Source organism: Parasteatoda tepidariorum, chromosome 4 (assembly GCF_043381705.1).
Source record: "Parasteatoda tepidariorum isolate YZ-2023 chromosome 4, CAS_Ptep_4.0, whole genome shotgun sequence".
Classification (NCBI taxonomy): Eukaryota; Metazoa; Arthropoda; class Arachnida; order Araneae; family Theridiidae; genus Parasteatoda; species Parasteatoda tepidariorum.
In genome coordinates, this window is record NC_092207.1 from 57,676,897 (window position 1) to 57,698,936 (window position 22,040).

Consider the following 22,040-nt stretch of genomic DNA (forward strand, 5'->3'; position numbering starts at 1 on the left):
TGAAAAATTCAATTGAATGGTCAAATCAGCATTCATTAATCGTAAAAGCTGTTTTTGAGTTATTTGAGTCATGCTTTTGAGGAAAACGAAAAGAGAATCTTATTTCGCCATATATTTTGACCTGGAAACTGAAATGCTTCATGTAAGTAAATAGGTTTCGTTTAAGCTCAATGAATTCCATTCCATTATTTAATATTTATAACATGTTATTTTTATTAATTTCTTTTCGAATAAATACTTCAACTCCCATTACTCCAGTTGTTTACGTTTAATAAATAAACAACAATTGTAGATTGATTAAATGTGATTTCTTTCGTCTGCGTGATTACCTAACTACTTGAGTACCTTTTCCAAATTCTTAACAGACAGAAATGCAACATATTTTTTTGTAATTGTGACTGCTCTTGAAATTAAATAATAATGAAGTTTTGTAATAAGAATATTCTTTTAAATTTTTTAAAATGCAGACAATTTGGAAGCTCATTACTTCGTCAAATGTCTTCAAACGTTCGCATAGGGTGTGCGAGCGGATTTTGGGGAGATACTGCTACGTCAGGTAAGAATTAAACTAATTAATTTAGTGATTTAATTATAATCTTACCAAAATTGTGGTAATATTTTATTGTTTTATTTTAGTTCCTCCTCTTGTACACGGAGGAAAGTTAGACTTCCTTGTTATGGACTATCTCTCGGAAATTACAATGTCAATTTTAGCTGCTGCAAAGCAGAAATCTCCAGTAAGTGCATCTTTTCATTTATTTTATTTTGTTTTTATTATGTATACATTTGAAAAATTAAAAGACCTGTTTACTGGTTTAACAGCAGGGTATTTTAAGAAGTGTGTGCTGTACAAAATTAGAAAATGAAATATGCATACAAATAAGAAAAATCCGAGAAGCCCCCCCCCCCCAAGACTGATGATAGTATCTCCTCGATTTGAAAAATATCCCCTCCCCCATTACGTCAAAATAACATAATAAATTTCTGTTTAAACAGCAAAAATTTTTTGGCTATATCTGATCTATCTCAATTCGATTCATTGGTAGAAATATTTTGTAAAGCATTATTATCCAAACTCAAAAGTAACGCTGTGAAAAAGAATCAAGGAAAAAAACACTGAAAAGTAGACTTTAATATCAAATGCAAAACATGAAATGATTATGTGTTAATCACTTTAAAAATTGTCTTAACTAAGCAATCTATTCCATTCAAGCTGTTGAGCCTGATTTTTATTCATTTAACATTTATTCAAATGTAACTAGATATTTTTTTTTAAAAGTACTCTGGAAGAAATTTTAAAAATTTTATATTTTTTAAATTTGTATCTCCCATAATAGTATATTATCATTATATTATGTATCAACAATACCTTCTCGGTACTTTTCAATTTGCCAAGCACAGGTGAAAAATTGTCAAAAAATTTAGACCTTCACCAACTTTTTTTTCATTTATCTTTTATTTTATTTATTTCTTGAAATACATAAAAATTAAATAAAATTAAAAAATAGTTTAATTTTCTTGTGCCTTGCTGAACAAAAAGTACTCAATACTCTCTCAGGTTGTTAATCTTATGATAAATTAAAAATATTTACGAAATTGTTACAAATATGATTTTTTTTAAATCATCTGTCCAAAAAAAATTAATTTTTACCAAAAAAATATTTTTTTTTATCTGATTATCATATCACAATACAATAAGTGGTATTATTGTTATTAAAAAAAAAAAAAAATTTAAAGCTCATATAAGAATATGAAATTTCAAAAGTTCATTTTCCCAAACTTTACATTTACCTTTGTTTATTAATATTAAAATAAGATTTAAATATTCATTCATTATTAATAAATATTTTTATATTCGTAGTATTTAATTAATTAAAAAATATTTAATTTATTCAGGCTCAATTTTACACCACAATGTTTTTGTTTTTTTTCCCTAACGTTTTATTTTCTGTCTTTTTTTCGTGCAATTTTTCCTGCGCTTTTTTCTGTTTACTTGTGAAAACAACAATTAATTAAATTGATACCAAAGAATTCAGTTTTTTTTTTTTTTTTTTTTTACCAAATATCTAGAGTTTGATCTGAAATCTATGCAAAATGCCTTAATTCCATCTATGAAAGGAAACTTGTTAAGAAATAAGGATTTGCTTAAAAATTTAAATTTTTTTTATGACTTTGACACTTTTTTAGAATAAAATAAAGATGTAATAGTAATGACAAAAATAATAACCCCTCAAATTATGGTCTTAAGATATCTACCCTATTAAAAAATTAATTAAAACTAATGTTTTAGTTCAAGCTGCTTTGGCTGGTTTAAACCAATGAATTATGTTAATAAGCAAATTGCAGATCTCTTAGTGAACTAAAGAAAAAACCAGGACATTTTTATCTTACTGTATAGATGTACCAGACTACTTTTAAAAAAGACTAACAACAAACTTTAAAGAAAGTATAATTTACTCGATTTAAGTACAATACAAACAAATTTTATCGCAAAAAAATAATAAAATATACTACATATTTTAATTCCAAAGTTACCTTATTCTGAAAAAAAAACAAATTTGAGTATCATTTTATCAATAGAGTACTGGGGGACTCATAACAGTTTGAGATCAATATTTAGAAAATTTTAATGGTGCTGTTCATTGTAAAAATAATCAATATCAATTAGTTTTTATTCTTTCATGCCAATATTTATTTAATATTTATATGGCTTCTTTTATCATATATTTTTAGGTGAGGTTTCAATAATTTTGAAACGTAAATACAATGAATATATGTCTTGGCATTTGTGTTTAAAACTAATTTTTTGGATGAACTATTAACTAAAATAAAAAGATATTAGATTAAAAATCAAATCTTTCTATTGTTTGAACTGATTATTTTAAGAACTTCTTTTATATTGGTACAAAACAGGATTTTCTGAACACACACAAAACAAAATATGAGGATAAAAAGCTACAAATAATGACAAATCTTTTTCTTCAGAAATTTGCAGACAACTGTAAACTCTGATATGCTTAAACTTTAAGCTCTATTGTGTTAAAATAAATGAAAAAAAATAATAATTTACGATTTATTATTAAAATGTTAGTGCTGAAACTTTTACTATTTTAATGCAACCCGTGTCAATTTTATATCTTTTCATCTTTCCATTATTTTTAATTATTTTCTAATTATTATTAATATGAAATATATACGATAGATTGTCTTAAATATATTAAAATTTGTATTGATTCAATGGATTAAAATAAACAAGAAATGTATATTTCATAAAACTTAATGAATACTGATATTATAAATTGTTTACAGCTAAATAATGATATTGAATAAATAATACTAAAGTATTGCATTTTTATCTTACAGATAAGTAAGGGAGAAATCCCTCTTTAACTTATTTTACTAAGTAAAAATTTAAATCTTTATCTACATGTTAAGTGGAGTTGTAAAGTAATATCTAAGGAACAGAAGTGGATATTTCTGAATTGTTATCGAAAACATTAAATGAAATAATGTTATGGAATATTTTGCAATGGTTTAGTTAACTTCAATTAACGGCTTAAAATATTTAACATATTATTTTAAAAAACACAGAATACCTGGTTTAAATTTATGTAAATTTTGAGTTGAAGACATAATGCTTTTGACTGGAAAAAATAATTCCCACAAGAAAAACTATACTCCTATCCAAAAAAAAATACCAAAAAAAATTTTTTTAATCTAATCCACTATCTAAAAAATTCTTCATCTCCTCAAACTAAACTAGTATTGTAAATAACTATACTTATTTGTTATTTTAAGTTATTATAAATTGTGCATTGGTGATTTGAATTTGGCTGGAGAATTATCTCCAACTAAGAAAAAAAAATTAATATAATCCTCCTCAAATATTAAAAAGTGCCTCCTTAAATAATCAAAAACATTCCTTAAACCTAATTTATTATTTTAAACCCCCAAGCTTAGCTATAACAACTTTCCCCTTTATACTCTCCTGTGCATAAGTTATTATCTTTGGTACTGTCCTGTGTGCCTTCCCCCCCTGAGAAAAATAAAGCATACTAGGAACAAACGAGGTACAAGATCCCAACAGTTTTTGGACCCTGTGCGACTCATCTGTGATTTGAGTTACCCCCTATGAATATATTCTTGCTACATCTTTGCATACAAATGATTACGATTTTTAAGGTATGTATCATAATGTTTTTTTTTTCCTTCTTTTTTTCTTTTAGGATATGGGTTACACTCCTGATTTTATTCATTCTGCTCTAGTGCCAAATCTTCCTGCAATTAAAGAAAAAAATATTAGAGTAATAGCAAATGCTGGTGGAATCAATCCTCATTCTTGTGCAGATGCTCTAAAAGCAGCTGCAAAAAAGTTAAATATTGATCTAAAAATAGCTGTTATAACAGGAGATGATTTATTACCTGAGGTAAATCAATTTCTTTGTCATTAAAAAGTGCTATATTATTCTTTGGACTATAACTGAAAATATTATTTAATTTTCTCTAAAATGCGTTATAGCTTGTTTTTATTAAAGATTTTACAAGAAATGAACTAAGAAACTTGTTTTAAGTTTCAGACATTGTACCTCAGTTAAAACAAAAATAACAAAATGTATCTATTTTTAACTATAGTTTTAGCTGTTTTCATCATTGATTGTTGATGTTGTTTATTTTCAATAACACATAAATTTTACAATAAAACTACAATGAATAATTTATATAGAATCAAAAAAAATTAACATTATTTTTTCCTGAAAATAGATTTAATAGCAATTGAATATCTTTGGCTGTATTCAGCAACAATCTGTTCAATGCTGGAGTTTCCACTTAAAACACTTGATCTCTTATAAAACTAACTAATGGAACAGGAAATGATGTAATAGAATATTCTAGGAGACAAAGAAATAATAAATAAAAGCTTAAATAACATTTTTAAATGTTATTCAAACTGTGAGGATCGAACTAGGTACCTTTGCTTTCTCAGGCCAATGACTTAAACTGCTTAGCTATGCTGATACACGTCAATATATATATCTGTTGTTAAGTTGTGGAAAAAAATTATCTTAGATTCTATTTCAATTTCCACTCTATATATTTCTATCTATATCTTTCTATTCTTGTAATTAGGGAAATTTTTGCTAATTATTAGGCCTTACGGCTTTCTAACTTTTTATCCATTACATCTCAGATACTAAGTATAGAATCTCAGATGCAAACTAGCATTTTTCTACCTAAAAAAATTAGAAAATATTGTTTAATATTAATGCAGAAAAAATAGGGACCTGAAACATTTTGAAATTTATGTTTGAATAATATTTTTTTGTCTTAAATATGTTTTGTTTAAATGGGGTTTTTTATGCTTGTACCTTTTTCTCGATTGGGTTAGTATCTAAGAATATTTTCTGTGTATAAAAATATAAATTAAATTTAACTCTGTGAAGCAGGAGGTTTAATTTATTTAGATCCATTCAATAAAACAAATTTTTGCGTGCTTTGAAAATGTTTTTACTGTGTATAAAAAATTCCCTTTCTCCATTCCCACTCCATTTGTAATTAATTATTTTTCAATGAATGTTGATTTTCAGAAAGCGAATAACTTGTTTACTAACTCCAAAATACTTAGTTAAAGTACTTCCACATCCACACTTGAAAGTCTAATAACTTTATAAATTTTAGAATTTTAAAAATTTCAAAATGAGGATACTATTGTATAAATTGAATTCTTTTAATTAAATATTTCAAATAAAATATTTTTCTGTATTGAAAAGAAGCAGAAACAATTAAAAAGCTATGATTTTAACTGGATGAAATATTATCAAAAATAAGTTGTTCTTTGAGTAATTAAAGGCTGACCTATGTGCAGATTATATCTTTTTGTATAAACTTTGCAGCTGGAAAAGTTAAAAAGCATGAACATCAAAGATATGGATAAAGGTACCTCAATGCCAACTAATGTAACTAGCATGAATGCTTACCTAGGGTATGTGATCCACATAAATTATATTAATGAGATTTAATTTTATATAGATTTATTTTTGTTACTTTTTTTGTATTAGGGCTGGTCCAATTGCTAAGGCTATAGATCTTGGAGCTGATGTGGTCATTACTGGTCGCTGTGTTGATAGTGCTTTAGTCTTAGGCCCTTTGCTAAGCAAAGTAATTTTTATTCATTTTTTGTTTATTAATTTAATTTGTTGATCCTAACTTTATACCCATTTTATTATTTTTTGCAGTTCAAATGGAATATGAAGGATTTGAATAAACTTGCAATGGGAAGGTTAGACTTACTATTTATTTTTTGTCCATTTTTTTTATTTATTTATTTCTCAGAAGTAATCAGGAGTTTTTTACAAATTTTATTTTGTTTCTTAAGACAAAATTGAATAACAAATGATAATACCTTACAATAATTGTCCAGAAACCAAAATGTGATGGTATAAGGAAAGAAAAAATGTGAAAGAAAACACACTTTTATGGGGATGATCGTCTAATTTTTAATAAATCTTTTTTAATAGCACAAAATAAAATTGATGGAAAATCTCTTATGGTTTTGAGCTTTCTTTTAAAAAGTAACAAAAACTGCTTAGAAAATTGATTGAAACTTTTTAAATTTTTGAGATATTTAAATCAAACTTTTTTGTTAGTTGCCAAATACAATTCTCACCAAAACTAAGAGAGAGAGAGAGAAAAAAAAATTCTGCGCATACACGGTATAAAAGGACTACTTTAAATACTTATACCTTCCAACGTTTGTAACAAATTTATTTAAATTTGAAATCAGTAATTTTGTAATGAATTTTAAATTTCTCCAAAAATTATGTTTAATTCCATTGAATGTTTTCAATTTATCTATATATATACAGGGGTCTGTGCAGGCCAAATTTACTACCGTTTAGCGGTACCTTCACAAATTCAACTTTAGGAAAAACGTTAGTTTCACAAAATACTTTGCCTTAAAATTTTAATTTTCTATACTGTAAGAAACATTAAATCCATATTTTTACCATTTTTTTGTGTTGATTTTTTAATATAATTCTTAATTTTAACAAATTACGTATACATTTTCACAAAATAGGTACCTCTCAGAAAAACCTAGACTGACCCCTGATATATATAATGTTATTATAGTGTGTAGATATAAGTTTGGTAATTTCAAAATTTTGTGAATTCTCTGTAAATTCATTCTTTATGCTATTGCTAAAGCTACCTTTTTTTAATAAAAATCTAGCTTAGCTGGTCATTTACTTGAATGTGGAGCTCAAGCCACTGGTGGAGTTCACACTGATTGGCACAAAGTAAAAGATTGGTAAGATAATAGTCAGCCATCTATTTTATTTTAAACAAAATATGTATCAATTATGATCAAAATATGTATGCTTTTATGTTATCAATTTTACATTTTTTATTTCATTTGTCAAGACTTTTTTTGCTTTCTTTAAATTAAAATGTTTGTTAATTTAGGCACAATATGGGATTTCCAATTGCTGAGTGTAAGGAAAATGGAGATTTTTTGATTTCTAAACCTCCAAATACTGGTGGTATTGTCACTGTTGGGACTGTTTCTGAACAGTTAGTTTATGAAATAGGAGACCCTGCTAATTATCATTTACCAGATGTGCTGTGTGATTTTTCAAATGTAAAATTTTCTCAAATTGAAGGTAATAAATGATGCATTTTAATTAAACTTATCTATATATATCTTACTTAAAATACTTAGGATTACAGCAATTTCAAAAATTGTGAAATTATGTCAATGTATCCATCGAAAAAATATTTTTATGTTTGTATGCTTGCAATTGATTGTTGAAAATTATTATTATTTAAATATCTATGTTTATTTGTACTTAAATTTATGCCTACTTCAAATGAATTCATAATGAAATGAATTAATACTTTTAATATTAAATAATTTCAATAATGTGAGGACATCGAAAATTCATAGACACATGATAAATGTATTTATTTTATATTTTTCGATACCAATTGATTTGAATTCTATGCTGGTTTGTTTGATAACAAATGAATAAATTGGCTAATGGACTGTATTTCAAATTTTATTTTCATTGGTGCTACGAGCATGCTCAAGCTATAAAATCAACAACCAATTTTCAACTGATGTGGTTACAAGAAATGGTAGCGAGAATGATGCTAAGACGAAGACGCCAAATTGGCGCTTTATTTCTGAGATATTGAACATATATGAAATCTCTAAGCAGCAATATTATTAATAAAACTGTTTTTGGTAATAGCTGAATGAAATTAATTGCATTGTTCTATTAAAATAAGATCACTTATTATTAATATTTAATTTAATTAATTTTTCCACATTTTTGTCTGTTATGAACTTTAAATTCAACATGGGCATTGATCATTCTCAACATCCTTCTCTCATTTTGAAAAATGTTGTGCTATTTCTCAAACTGAGTATGTGGCTTGATATTTCCTCTTTGAATGATTAAAAGCATTTTATTTATTTATTTTTGAAAGTTTTTGACTTTACTTAGAATTCGGGTGTCATACAAAAATAAACATAACTGGACCCGTGGCTGTGACTATGGTAATAAAGTATAACTATTTCAAGTAGGGGTGTGGTGTCATTGTTTAGGACATCGGGTTAGCAAAAGAAAGGTAATCTTTCTCTGTAGTCTATTTTGTTAGCTCTAGAGTGAGGAAGAGCTACCCTCCTTGAAATGCGCTATTCTTGTTTCCATAGCAGCGGATGGCCTCAGACTTTGTGGTGGATGGAGCTCTTACCATAGATAAACTATACTACAATTTTCCTCCTGCTTCAACAACCTTTAATTGCAGCATTGATACAATTTTGAATGATCTTGGGTACATAGTAAAATAATGCCTTTCTTAATTTAGACCATAGATTCCTAACATTTTTTGGCTCAAACCCATTTTATAAGACAAACTTTTTTCAATGTCTCCTTAAAAAAATTTTTTAACAATCTATTAATAAACGATTAATTTATATATATTTATATATATATATATATGTGTGTGTGTGTGTGTGTGTGTGTGTGTGTGTGTGTGTGTGTGTGTGTGTGTGTGTGTGTGTGTGTGTGTGTGTGTGTGTGTGTGTGTGTGTGTGTGTGTGTGTGTGTGTGTGTGTGTGTGTGTGTGTGTGTGTGTGTGTGTGTGTGTGTGTGTGTGTGTGTGTGTGTGTGTGTGTGTGTGTGTGTGTGTGTGTGTGTGTGTGTGTGTGTGTGTGTGTGTGTGTGTGTGTGTGTGTGTGTGTGTGTGTGTGTGTGTGTGTGTGTGTGTGTGTGTGTGTGTGTGTGTGTGTGTGTGTGTGTGTGTGTGTGTGTGTGTGTGTGTGTGTGTGTGTGTGTGTGTGTGTGTGTGTGNGTTAAGTTTTACATATCCTTTAAGAAGTTTCAAAGTCCTTCTAAAAGTTTTCAACACTCACTGGAAGTCAACAGTGCCCATATTGAGAACCTACGATCTAGACTTTAAAAACAAAAATAGGTGCAATCTAACACCAAAATTGTCACTGTGTCTAAAAATAAAAAAACCAAAGCAATTGCATTCACTCCACATTTCCCCATATCAATCATTATTACTAAATTATTGTGATTCTTTTATTTATTTGTATATATGGTTCTTGTTAATTTAATTTTCACTTTTTTACTCTTTGCATTTATTTATTTTTTTGAATTTGAGTTTTAATATTAATTAGTATTTGATGTTTAATTTTCTTAACAAAATTATAGGTACACTAATAATCAAACTATGATTACTGTTTCAGATAATGTGGTTTTAGTACAAGGTGCTCGAGGTAAAACTCCATCAGATTATTATAAGGTATGATTTGGTACTATCAAAAATTAAAGTGGAATTAAGTATCAAAGAGTCTATCTGTGATAACCTTGCATTTAATTGTTTGCATAAGATAAATAATTTATACTATTAACTTTTTTTTATAAAGCTGTGTTTTTGTTTTTTAAATGTCATGTTCTGAAGCCGTAGCTAACAAATTTCTTGTATAATTATAGAAAATATGGAATGTTTGCAGAGAGTTTACATGGAATAATTTTTTTCAAATTGCAATAAAAAAAAATTATTTTAAAGGTGTTTTATGACATCCTCATTTCGAAAATTGTGATCTAACAAATTCACCAAATACAATAAAATAAAAGTTTAAAAAATTGTGTTGAATGTAACATAAATTATTTGTAAATAATTGCTTTAAAACAATTCATTTGCTAAATCATATTTTTATATTTAATTGAAACACTTGGTCAAACACAATAATGCTTTAGCACTACTTTTTCCAATTGTTCATTCTTGATTTACAATTTAGCAATAAAGTATTATTTTGAAATGTTTGCATTGTAACGAGAAATTTTTTAATTTTGTTATTATAGAATTTGAAATATCAATAAACTACAATACTGTAATGAGTTTTTTATTTTATTTAAGTTGTTGCTATAAGAAAAAGCAAGGTTAGTTTATAGTAGATGCTCTTTATGTTTGCCTGTCATTGTTTGTCTATTTAGCCTGTCTACTCTACTATTAAGTCTACTTAGTTTTCGTAAAAACCAGTTGCTTACTGAAAATTATCTTCAATGGATATATTCTGTTCAAAATCTATTTAAACAGTACTCTTTTTTCTTTTTGGAGAAACTCTTTAATTTGCAGTTAATAAAGTTCTGATTTTCTTCATAAAAATATTTTGTGCTGAATGTTAGTTTTTTCCCTGTTATTCCTGTTTTTTGTGTGTATTCTTGTTTTTAAGAACATCCCATTTTCTATAAACCCAAATGTGTATTGTATGTATTTTACCAGAGTTATTGGTTTACCAGAGTTATTATTGATTCACCTCTCATCTGATCTTAAAAATGATTGAAATGATCGACAATATAATAATCATATTATAGAATTTTTGAACGGTGAATTAAGGAATCATTCATTAAATAATTTTCTACAAAAATCTTTTTAGTAACAAATTGAAGTATTACTTTAAATGAATTTATTGAAACTTTACTTTAAAATTATTTGATTAATGAAATCTTATCAAATTTTATTTAAATATTGCCATGAGTTAATGTTAAATATAATTCATACTTGTTGTTTTTTGTTTCGTTTTTTTGTGTAACGGTACTATATGCATTTTCTATATATTGATCTCTAACCATTTTGAAATCTTTAATGTTCTATTAAAAAAAATAATTCTAGAAATCATTAAGACTTTCTGTTCGAAACAAAGCAATTCTGAAATAAAATATATGTATATATATATATTAATATTCTTTTGTGATAAAATTTGCCTTTATTGTACTTAAGCAATCATGCAAATCATGCTTATTATAATTTTTTTTTTTTTTTTTTGGACAATACTTGACTTGATATTGTATGCAAAATTGTTTGTTGTGAAATATATACTAATTTAAATCAAACAATTGAAGGTCTAATAACAATGTAGTAATAAACACAGTTTTTTTTAAAAAAGATATTTCTGTCTCCCACCATTCCTAAGTACTGTTTCCATATATATTTTTGACAAGTTCTCAAAATTTATACTGTATTACAACACAATAGACAAAAAAAATTTATTACCTTCTTTAAAATCAAGGTTTTTTTGACTAAAAATATTCATTTGAACAATTTTGAAGATGTCACTTATCATGATATTGGCCTGAGTCTGATCAAATACACTTAAGTAATTGGTTTAACATATAATTTAGTAGTAAAACTGCACTTGTTAAAAAGCAAGTGTGTTATAGCAATTACAATGCCACCAAATATTTATTTGTTCTAATAAAAAAAAATATTTATATGAAAATTAAAGAAACAGGGATTGTTTCATAAATATATGATAATAATAAAAATTTCTTAATATCACTTTTTTAGGTTAGTGCCACTTCAAATGATGGATATCGTGCAACATCTGTTTACCCTGTAGTTGGCCCACGAGCTGCAGAAAAAGCCATTATTACTGCCAAATCTATAATTGAAAGGTACCTATCTTGCTTACTTAATACTGTAAAGTGTTCATTTAACCTATCTATTAAAAATATCTATCAAAAAGTTTTTCTAGAAACTTTTCATTTTAACTTCTTGAAAACTTTTGTGCTAATACTTATTAAACCTCAAATTTTCTTACTGCTGAAACCTAGCAATTTTAAATTCGAAGCAAGTATTGTAATATTTTCATTTTAAAAAATTATCAAAAAAACTACATGTAAATCTGTAGACCGGCTGGGAAAAAAATTGTGTGGATTTATGACAAACTAGTTCTAATCAAGTGTGTTGAAAAGTAATTAATCAAATATACATGTTGTAATACTATTATACTTTTTAAAGTATCAGGATTTAAAAAAATCAGTAGCAATTACTAATGACAAAATTATCAAAAATATTCTGATAATTTTACTGTCAAAAATGAAGTGCTGAACTGAAAAGTAATTATGCAAAAAGAGGATTTTAAAAACCTTGAAAATCCATAACGATAACTGCTGGAAAAACAATTGAAAAAGGATGCAAATTTATGAGGAAATCAAACGTGCCAAAAAGCTATCACTTAAATTTAGAATTCAAAATTTGCCAGTTCTAATCATATTCTACTAAAAGTATTGACATTTTAAAAACCATGAAGAAATGCATCATGATAGCTTTAAAAGTAAAAAATAAAAACTGAACAACGAGACAACTTGAACTTACAAATTAGTTATTGAAAATCGGCAGCATTAAAAAAATTTTCTCAATAGCATACTTATCGTAATGTTGTATTGAAATATTGTAATTTAAAAACTGTGGAAATTCGTTGAATTATTGCTGGAAAAATAAGCATGAGTTTATGTAAATATATCATGAAATCAAGCACTTTTTAATTGTAATTTTTGGGTCTACATTATTGGTTTAAGTAAAACATTTAAAATTGTAATTTTCTGAAATTCGAACTTTCCTACCTCCCCCCCCCCTCCTCCCTGAGCTGTCCATATTTTCGAGGTTTAAAACTTTTTCTGATAGTTGAAGCTGTCAGAAAGAAAATTATCTGACTGTTGGTAAAATTTTTATTTACTTCAAAAGAGCTGAAAAATCCTTTTAGTTTGAATTTCTTAAAAATTCTATGCAGGTAAGCAATAAAGAATTACAATAATTGTTCTCTCATCATAAATCGCACAGCCAGTTAGGCCATGCCATGTTGCAATAATGTGACGATGGATGAGTAAAAAATCATATGTGGCCACTGCAATGATTAACAGTTGAAAAATTCTAATTCTTGTTGCTTATATTCCTGTATATACAACTAAATTGTATTCCTGACTAAAATTTATAAATCACGTGTCAGATCTTTTCTTCCTATGTTAGTGGTATGTTGTGCCATAAGTGTTGTACATCAAACAAATGCTAAGGAAAAGCACCAAGTTAAATCACAAACAAAACACATGCATTTTTTTCATTTATTTAAATTTAATTAATTAACAAAATATAAGACCTTTTTAAGCATTTGATAGTTTATTTTTATGCATTGAAGCTTTTATTTTTGCTAAATATGAAAAAATTGGATGTAACACACTCTCTGATTTAATGAGGAAATTTTCTCATTCCCTATGTTTTTAATATAAACAAGTTCCACTGTATAGCTATTGTGATGCCACAATTTGGCATTACATATGTATTTCCTATCTTTTTAAAATATCCTTCATTACTTAAGCTTATTTTTTATTAATAGAATTATATTTAAAATAAATCAAAGACTTAAGCTTTTAAAACGAACATAAAATATTTATTTCTTCTCTTCCAGATCAATGTAACGGATACTTTCTTTTTATTTCATTATTATGCAGACATATTAATTCACTGTCGCCTCTAATCGAAAACAAAAATCTATTTATAACTTTTTATTCTAATTTTCCAACGGCTAAATGTTTCGGTTGCATGGTTGTAATAATTCACATAAATTTGTTGGCGACTCGTGATCGCCAAGGTGTTCTTTTACATCCATGTTGATATGCTAGTTGGCTTTGTTTTGGCTATGATATATATTATGATAAATCGCCAAATTTTGGATCTCCTACCCATACTTTCTCTGTCCGTTGAGAATAAATATATTCCCTTTTAATTTCACATTTGTGGAGGCTGGGAGCCCTTTGGGGCCTCCCAGTCTCAATTTTCTAACCGTCAGAAATGTTGTTCTGGCTTTATAATCTCTCAAAAGGGAGAGTATTATTATTTCATCCCTTTAAGGGATTTCTTATTTTATTTATGAAGAAATGGCCATTTTCTAATTCACAAATTATGCTTAATAAAATCTAAATTTACATTCAACGATTTGTACATTATTTCCTGGAAACTCAATTGTTCAATTCATTCATTAATGGCCTAAATGAACATTCATATATTACACTATACGGCTAATGACGGAGAAGCAAAGCCTTCCCTCACAGCTATACTAAGTGTATTTGCTAACATTTTACTGACAATTTTCTGAGTATAAAATATATGTTATCCATAGAAATACTATTTATTCAATCTTCATTTTTGTGTTTCCATTTGCAGATCTGAAAATATTTTTAAAAAGCTGGGATTAGAAAAATTTAGACGTACTCATATTGAAGTTTTAGGCACCGAGCAAAATTATGGTGAAAATTCTCGTGTCAAAGTAAGTCTTTCACTCATATGATCGTCTGAATTTTTTTTGTTTGAATTTAAAAAATTTTGTATGTGTGTGATATTTCGGCATTTCTATCATGGTTATTCTTTTTTTTTTACATGCCTTATTTTTATATGCATTTAAACTATTATATTTTATTTTAATTTATTTATTATGTAATTTATTTAATATATTTTATTATTATTTAATATATAATTATGGTAATTTATTTTAACAATTTTGTCCCAATATCTTAATTTAGTAAAAGGTTTGATTCATTTATATTTAAAAAATTATTATGTCTTACAAATATTTCTAAAAAATATCAGTTTATATAATTTTGAAATATTCAACATCAACTGATAATTTTTAAATTTCACTCAGTGTTTAATAAAATTGATACACAAATAACAAGTCATGTTGACTAATAATAAAAAGTTAAAGCTGGATTTCATAACTTAACAACTTATTGAATTTTTTAATCTATTTTATTTAATCCATACGTACATCTTAATAATTTGCCTGTAGTACATACAGTGAAAGCCTAATTAATTGGAAAGCTCAAATAAGCAAAATTAATAAAAAAATATTCTTACTTTTTTTTTTTTAAATAAAGGGCGAATTTCTGCCGCCTTTAATGAAAAGATGAAATAACAGGACGAATCAGACATGCTTTAAAACATGTTATTATAAAACTAAAAAACATATTAAACATGTTTTAATTCATTTCTAGTGTTTTAAAACATGTTATTATAAAACTAAAAAACATATTAAACATGTTTTAATTAATTTCTGGTGTTTTAATAAATTTTTTTAATTTAAATTATTGTCCTACAAAAATTGATAACCCTCTGAAAAAAGAATAACATATAAATATTAAGTAAATTGATACATTTATAAATCCATAGTTATTTTTTTCGTGTATTCCTCTTGGTTATTTAATCTTCTACCTATTTATCATTAATATTTTTTTAAATATATACTGTAGCATTTTTATCGTCATTATTTTTCTATTATTGGCTATGCTCTTCTTGGGTTTTCATTATAGTCTGGCTATTTTTATCAAATAAAAGCTACAATATAGAAAACCAAAAGTTTCAATGTTACTCTATTAAAATGGGTGGTAAATGAGTCAGAGTTGAAAAAGTTTTAAAAAAGAGTTAAAAAATATTTTTATTTATTTATTTTTTTTTGCATTTCTTTCTCCGTTGCATTTTATACTTTTTTCACTTTAATTGAAAAATATTTTTGGTGCTATGCAACTTATACCCAAAATAAACAAACAAAACTCTGCAAAAATTTGAAGAAGCAAAAAAAAAAAAGAATTTTTAAACTCTTTTTGCAGTCATCCTTTAAATGTGGGCAGAAAAGTTNTCAACTCTTTGCAGTCATCCTTTGCAGAAAAGTTCCTAAAACTTACTTTTATTTTTAGAATAACAGAGAAGTAGTTATGTGGATTGCTGTTCACCATGACAAAAAAGAAGCCATTTCCTTATTTTCAAAAGAAATAGCTGCTGCAGCCACTGGCGGAAGTAAATATTGGCTTTAATAATTATCATTCTCTATTTACCAACAGCCATAGAATATAATTTTTTTGTCCAAATGTGATTTTGATCTATTTTTCCATGCTAATGCCTTTTGAAATAGGCAGTGTTCCTGTTAACAATGTACTAAATAATTTGGCCCCTTAACTAGTTTTTTTGAAACACTACATTTTTATAACTTACGTTAATAAAAACACTTGAGAATCCATAATAGTTGGATTCAATGATTAGCAATTCAGTGTTTTATGTAAAAATTCACTTATTTGAACATTTGAAAGTTCTGTTATAATTTATTCTTTTTATTTTTAATTTTTGCTTCTCATCTTTAAATATAAATTGGTCATTAAGATTGTTTTTATAACTTAAATTGATTGTAACATTTTAGCTCCCGGATCAACAACTATGGTAGGGGGCCGTCCAAAAGCGTGAGTATTTTAAACTAATTATTATTGCATTTCTTTATTACAAATGGAAATAGAAATTTGAGTTTGTTCTTTATTATTTCAGCTCCACCCTTTTGAAGTTATTTTCATTCCTGTACCCAAAAAACAAAATTCAGGTAATGCTTTCCTTTTGTGAAATAAAGAGTAAAGCCTCTTAAGTATTTCAATTTAACATTAATTAACTTCTATTTAAACATTAAATGAACCAATTTTAGGCTAAAATAACATATGAAGGAAAAACAGAGTCCTACACTCCAGTCTTGTTTGAAAATGAACAGTCTACACATTCAATGAATGGTCACAAAGAAGAGAAACCTATTTTGAAAAAAGGAACAAAAACTTATAGGTTAGAAGACCTTGCTTACACTAGAAGTGGTGACAAAGGTGACATTTGTAATGTTGGTAAGACTTAGTTACTAGTTTAATTTTGAAAAATTTCTCTTTCTCAATATATTTCATAAAAAAATATATATTTATTTTGTTCATAGAGATTTTTTTTTAATATATCAATCATGAACTAAGTAAAACTAAAATATGATGCTATGTGTTTTCTGCTCCAATCATCTGCTTTAACCTGTTTCTGCACTGCTATAAACAAACTTATTTTAAATTAGTGCCAAATTGTATCAGACATGCAAACTTCTCTGAAATAAACAATTCTTAATTTTTGTAAATTAGCCAAAAAACAAACATTTTTGAAAAATTGCTGTAAATTTACTTTAAAATTGAGGATTTATTTTAAATTTAACATTAGATTGTAAAATTGAGGTTTTTTATTTTTCCTGAGGTGACCCGTGTTTGAATCTGAAAGGTGGTTTGCACTGACCACAGTGCTGACGTAAAATATCCTCAGTGGTAAGCGGATCATGGGTTAGAGTCCCCTTGCTGTCAGACTAACTGTGGGAAATTTTCATGGTTTTACTCTCCATGTAATGCAAATACGAGTTAGTTTTAAAAAAAAGTCCTCTGCAGAGCCAAATTTCTCCCAATACTTAAACCAGGAGTGCTCTTGTCTTCTGGATTGGGTTAAAAATGACAAGGCTATGGAATTAAACATTGGTAGTCGTAAACTCAAAATTGGGTCAGCTGCTTAATGATGGTTGTAAAATAAAAATTTATTATACTATATGCACTTCATTTAATGAAAATATTTTTTTGCCTGATCAAGTTATTGTTTTATATAATTTCTGAATTTGTTGAGAGCCTCATGGTTTCCATAGTTTAAAACTTGTTTAAAAATTTAAATATTGCTGCTTCAGAGCCTATAAAAATCACTACTCTTTAAAATCAAATACCCAATCACATGACTAATTTAGTGAGCTCAAGGCTATTCCTAGTGACTTTCCTTATGTTTTATCCTCAATAAAAATTAAAAAAAGCCATAGAATACTAATTTATATAGACTGGGCGGAGGTGAAATCTTTTTATTACACTTCAACTTTAAAAAAAAAGAAGAAAAAAAAAAGAGTACACCATACTAGTTTTAAAAAAGTTAAGGTCTATCTATTTCTAGTAAGTATTTTAAATTGTTTCCTGGTATGAACTAATCATCACTTAAGATAAACTATTTCACAATTTTATATCTTTTAATTAATAAACACATGCATATCTTTTAAGTTATGCTGATTTTAGAATCGTAATTAGTATTTAATTTTCCTTAAAGAAGTTTAATTTTTTTTTGCATAATTTGTACAATTCTTGTTTGATGTGTCTACATGTATTTGTGGAAAACATAAAAATCCTTGTATTTTTTTTTATTAATAAAATAAGAAACTATGTTTTAATCAATTAAAACAATGTCAAGTAACATTGTTCAATTATGTTGTTCCATATTTTATGCATGTTATTTTATATATTTCTTTTAACAGGTGTCATTGCAAGACACCCATCTTTTGTACCATATATTGAGGAACAGCTAACTCCTGATTCTGTAGGAAAATATTTTAAACACCTCTTTAATGGTGAAAAGCAAGTTGTTGAAAGGTAAAAAAAAAATTTAACTGCTACTAAATGTTTTTATTTTTAAATAGCTTACTTCAAATGAAATTAAGATTTTGAGTTTTTCAAAAACAGAAAAATATACTTTTGGAAATTGGAAGTGTATATTCAATTCATATTTCATTATGAATTGTTGTATCATGTGACTTAATGACTGTGTGCCTACTTTTAAATTATTTAGGATTGTCTTAAATGAATAACTTAAATATTATACGAAATTGGCATTCTCATATTATGTTTTTTATCTTATATCAGTTTTCTAAATTTAATATAAATGAAATTTTGCAACAAATATTTAATGGTTCTATAAATAATTTTGAAATGTCTCTCTGTTGGAATACATAAATTTATTATTATATTTATTTTGTATATCTATGGCTTTTTTATTATTACTACTATAAGAAAAATGTTGGTTTTTTAAATAATTTTGTTGCCAACGAAATTATTTTAGGACAATTGCAATTCAAAAGCCATTTCAAAGCAAATAAATTGTCATTAGCAATATCCCACTCAATCAAACGATTTGAATTAGAATTGCTATTTTACTGAGGACTCAGGGAAAAAAGTATCCTAAAATTATAAATGAAATTAAAATGAAAAAAATAATAATAACTAAGGTGTAAATTATGATTTAGGTCAACAATACAACATTTGTAGTTTTTGTATGAGTTTAAGTAAATATTTATAACAATTAAAAAATATATAAATTTTTTATCTCATTTGCATTAACAAACTTCACATAACTTTTTCTTTTTGCACTATAAGAAACAGGAATATCTCAAATTGTTCATCAAATATTATTTTGTAGTTTTATAAAACATTAATTGCATTTTCTGAAACTTAACTATGTTATGAGCCATTTAATATGCCATATCTTTCGATAAATACTTAACCAGCTCAATTTAACATGTAAGTGACTTAAATACTTACTTTTGTTTACCAGATTAAAAAAGTAATCCATAAATAAAATGCTAAAACAAATATTGCAAAAGTATTTATCTCTGTTGAAGCTTCCTCTGAAATAAAATAACACATGAATGAGATATTTTTTAATTAATAACTGAACTTGATTTACAGCATTTAAGTGCATTGTGAAAAATTTCTGAAAATGTTTATTTCAATATCAAGTACAGCGAAACTCAGATTTAATGTCACTCGTGAATTACAATTTCAGGCTTTTAACATCTTTTCAGCTTTCTTTGATATCTATATCAATTATGTAAAAAGCATTCTCGAATACTAATTCCCTGAAATACCGACGATCCAGAAAATGTGCAAAAAAGGTACTACACCAATTTCAACCCAGAGAATGCTGACAGCATTTCAGAACAAAATGCGTGGCCTGATATCAATTTTATGGAGTATTTGCAATGTAATAATGATCTGATGACTTGTGAATCATTGGCAATTTTGATAGCTGTAATTTTGGAATCTAGTAGTGATGAAGACTGTGCATTTTCAGATCATCTGCTATCATTTTATGATGCAGAGACAAAAAAAAATTTTTCCTAGGACATAAAGAACAAGTGAGAGAAATGGGTGCCTTGGATTTGTTGGAAAATTCATTGTGTTGTTGTCACTTTAAAATAAAAAAAAGTATACAAACGAAAATGTCAGATTTTCTTTCCATTAAAATTATCCTTTTTTTCTTTCTTTACTAAATGAATTACATTTAAGTTTTTAGATTTTATTAAGGTATTTAACAAAATATAACCAAAGTTGTAAGTATTTAGATTTTAGTATTCATGAAAATTTCAGTGTCGCTGATATTATTACGTTTTTGTGTAGCGTGATAAGTGTCATTAAATCTAGGTTCTGTGTAAACAACAGTTGTGAGAGCAACTATTTTTATTATATAAAGAAAAGGTTATTTTATGCAAAATATTGCATTTATTTGCATAACAAATGTTTAACATTTTGCATAAAAGCTTCCTTGATTTTTATAACTCAAGACTATTGAAATAATTCTCTATCAAGATTAATTTTTATATCTAATCGTGATTTGTGCATAAAATATATATTGTATATAAAATGATTTACCTTGCTTAAAATATTGTCTGTATTTTCTTTTTCTAGATACAAGCTGCCTGGTATAAATGCATTTAACTTTGTTATGAGGGAAGCTCTGGGAGGTGGAGGTGTTGCTTCATTGCGTAGTGATCCTCAGGTGTTGCTTATTTATTACTATGCCTAAATAAACAGCAATGACATTTGATATGATTATAATATCTAAAAAAATTTCTACATTATGTGTTGCTGAATTTATTATTTTGAGACATATTTTGGAACATATCTGTTTTACTATTAATATTTTTATTTCTTATGATCATTTTCTAAAGCATCTTCCCCTCCCAAGAAAAAAAAATTATAATTTTTTTTTAAAGGAAGAGGAAATGAAGTTAATTTAAAGGGCTTTAGGTACAAGGGAGAAATGTGATGTGACCAGTGCTCAAAAAGTGACCAGTTCAAAACCCATTTCAGATAGATAATATTTTCTCAACATTATTGATAAACTGTTGAATTTGCACCATTTTAATCAGAATTTAAAAAAAATATGTTTTGAAGAATAGCTTAGGGACCAGTTAAATTATCTCAAAATAAATGACACGGTTGAATTCAGTTCTTTAAAATCCATAGAAGGATATATTTGATATAAAAATTTTATATTTTACTTGGTGCAAATCCTTTTTAGTATATGTCTTGTTCAGGTATGTAAGAAAAATGCTATAGATAAGTATTTATTATGCAACTACTTGTTCTTTTGAAATGTTATTTATAATTAGATATTTTGCTTAGAATGACTAAGCTACATTATAAAAGCTTGTTGGTATTTCTCTTTCGAGATTAGTTTTTCTCAATTTATATTTTATCATTCTATTTGGAGCAGAAAGATCTTATTAAAGGAAATCCATTATAGTATTTATGCAATTTATAGCAGAAATAATTTAATTCTGGAGTTGTTGTTAACATCGATAAAAAATGTAGGAAGGATTTTTTTTTTTTTTTTTGCGCAAAATTGCAAGAACAAAATAATTAAAATGGTCAGCAGGATGTTTACCTGCCTTAGAAATAATTGTTTCACTGACTGAAAATTTGTCCTCTACCCTTAGATTGTATTTCTAAAACTAGTTGCATTTGTTAGATTTATAATGCAATATATATTTGTTGTAATGCACCTTTAAAAATATTTTTTCTTATAATTTGCAGGGTAAGGCTGCTGCACAAATTTTGACAGACTTTGAACTGCATAATATGCCAGACTTACAGACTTTTGAAAAGTAAAATAATTAAACAGAATCTCCAATGAAATTTTATGCGATCACATTTTTATGTTCTTTTTAGAAATTGTTGAATTACAAAATATATTTTTGTATGATTATTTGTAAAATCTGTTAATAAACTTTTATATTACGTTTGTTAATCAAGCTTTCTTAAAAACAATACAGTGAA

At 26.5% G+C, this 22,040-nt stretch overlaps 1 protein-coding gene across 2 annotated transcripts; it reads left to right on the forward strand.

Annotated features, from left to right (window-relative positions):
- The first annotated feature begins 1 nt into the window (after position 1).
- On the forward strand, positions 2–22,011 carry LOC107437963 (uncharacterized). 2 transcript variants are annotated; one of them, XM_043052679.2, is made up of 19 exons: positions 2–142; positions 468–556; positions 637–737; positions 4,227–4,427; positions 5,892–5,980; positions 6,057–6,156; positions 6,234–6,277; positions 7,229–7,306; positions 7,462–7,658; positions 9,755–9,810; positions 11,860–11,966; positions 14,512–14,614; positions 16,038–16,137; positions 16,535–16,574; positions 16,657–16,708; positions 16,808–16,994; positions 18,461–18,575; positions 20,667–20,757; positions 21,798–22,011. In XM_043052679.2, the coding sequence occupies exons 2-19, from the start codon at positions 496–498 to the stop codon at positions 21,870–21,872; spliced, it is 1,797 nt and encodes a 598-aa protein (XP_042908613.1). In that variant the 5' UTR covers positions 2–142; positions 468–495; the 3' UTR covers positions 21,873–22,011. The 2 variants fall into 2 exon arrangements, with proteins under 2 accessions (XP_042908613.1, XP_042908612.1); XM_043052678.2 differs by lacking the exon at positions 2–142 and having other exon boundaries at positions 260–556.
- Positions 22,012–22,040: the final 29 nt, after the last annotated feature.

Coding starts and splice junctions, on each gene's coding strand:
- LOC107437963 (XM_043052678.2), top strand. CDS start 421: ATGAAGTTTTGTAATAAGAATATTCTTTTAAATTTTTTAAAATGCAGA. Junction 7,659..9,754: donor AAAATTTTCTCAAATTGAAG/GTAATAAATGAT, acceptor TTACTGTTTCAG/ATAATGTGGTTTTAGTACAA. Junction 16,575..16,656: donor GTAGGGGGCCGTCCAAAAGC/GTGAGTATTTTA, acceptor TTATTATTTCAG/CTCCACCCTTTTGAAGTTAT.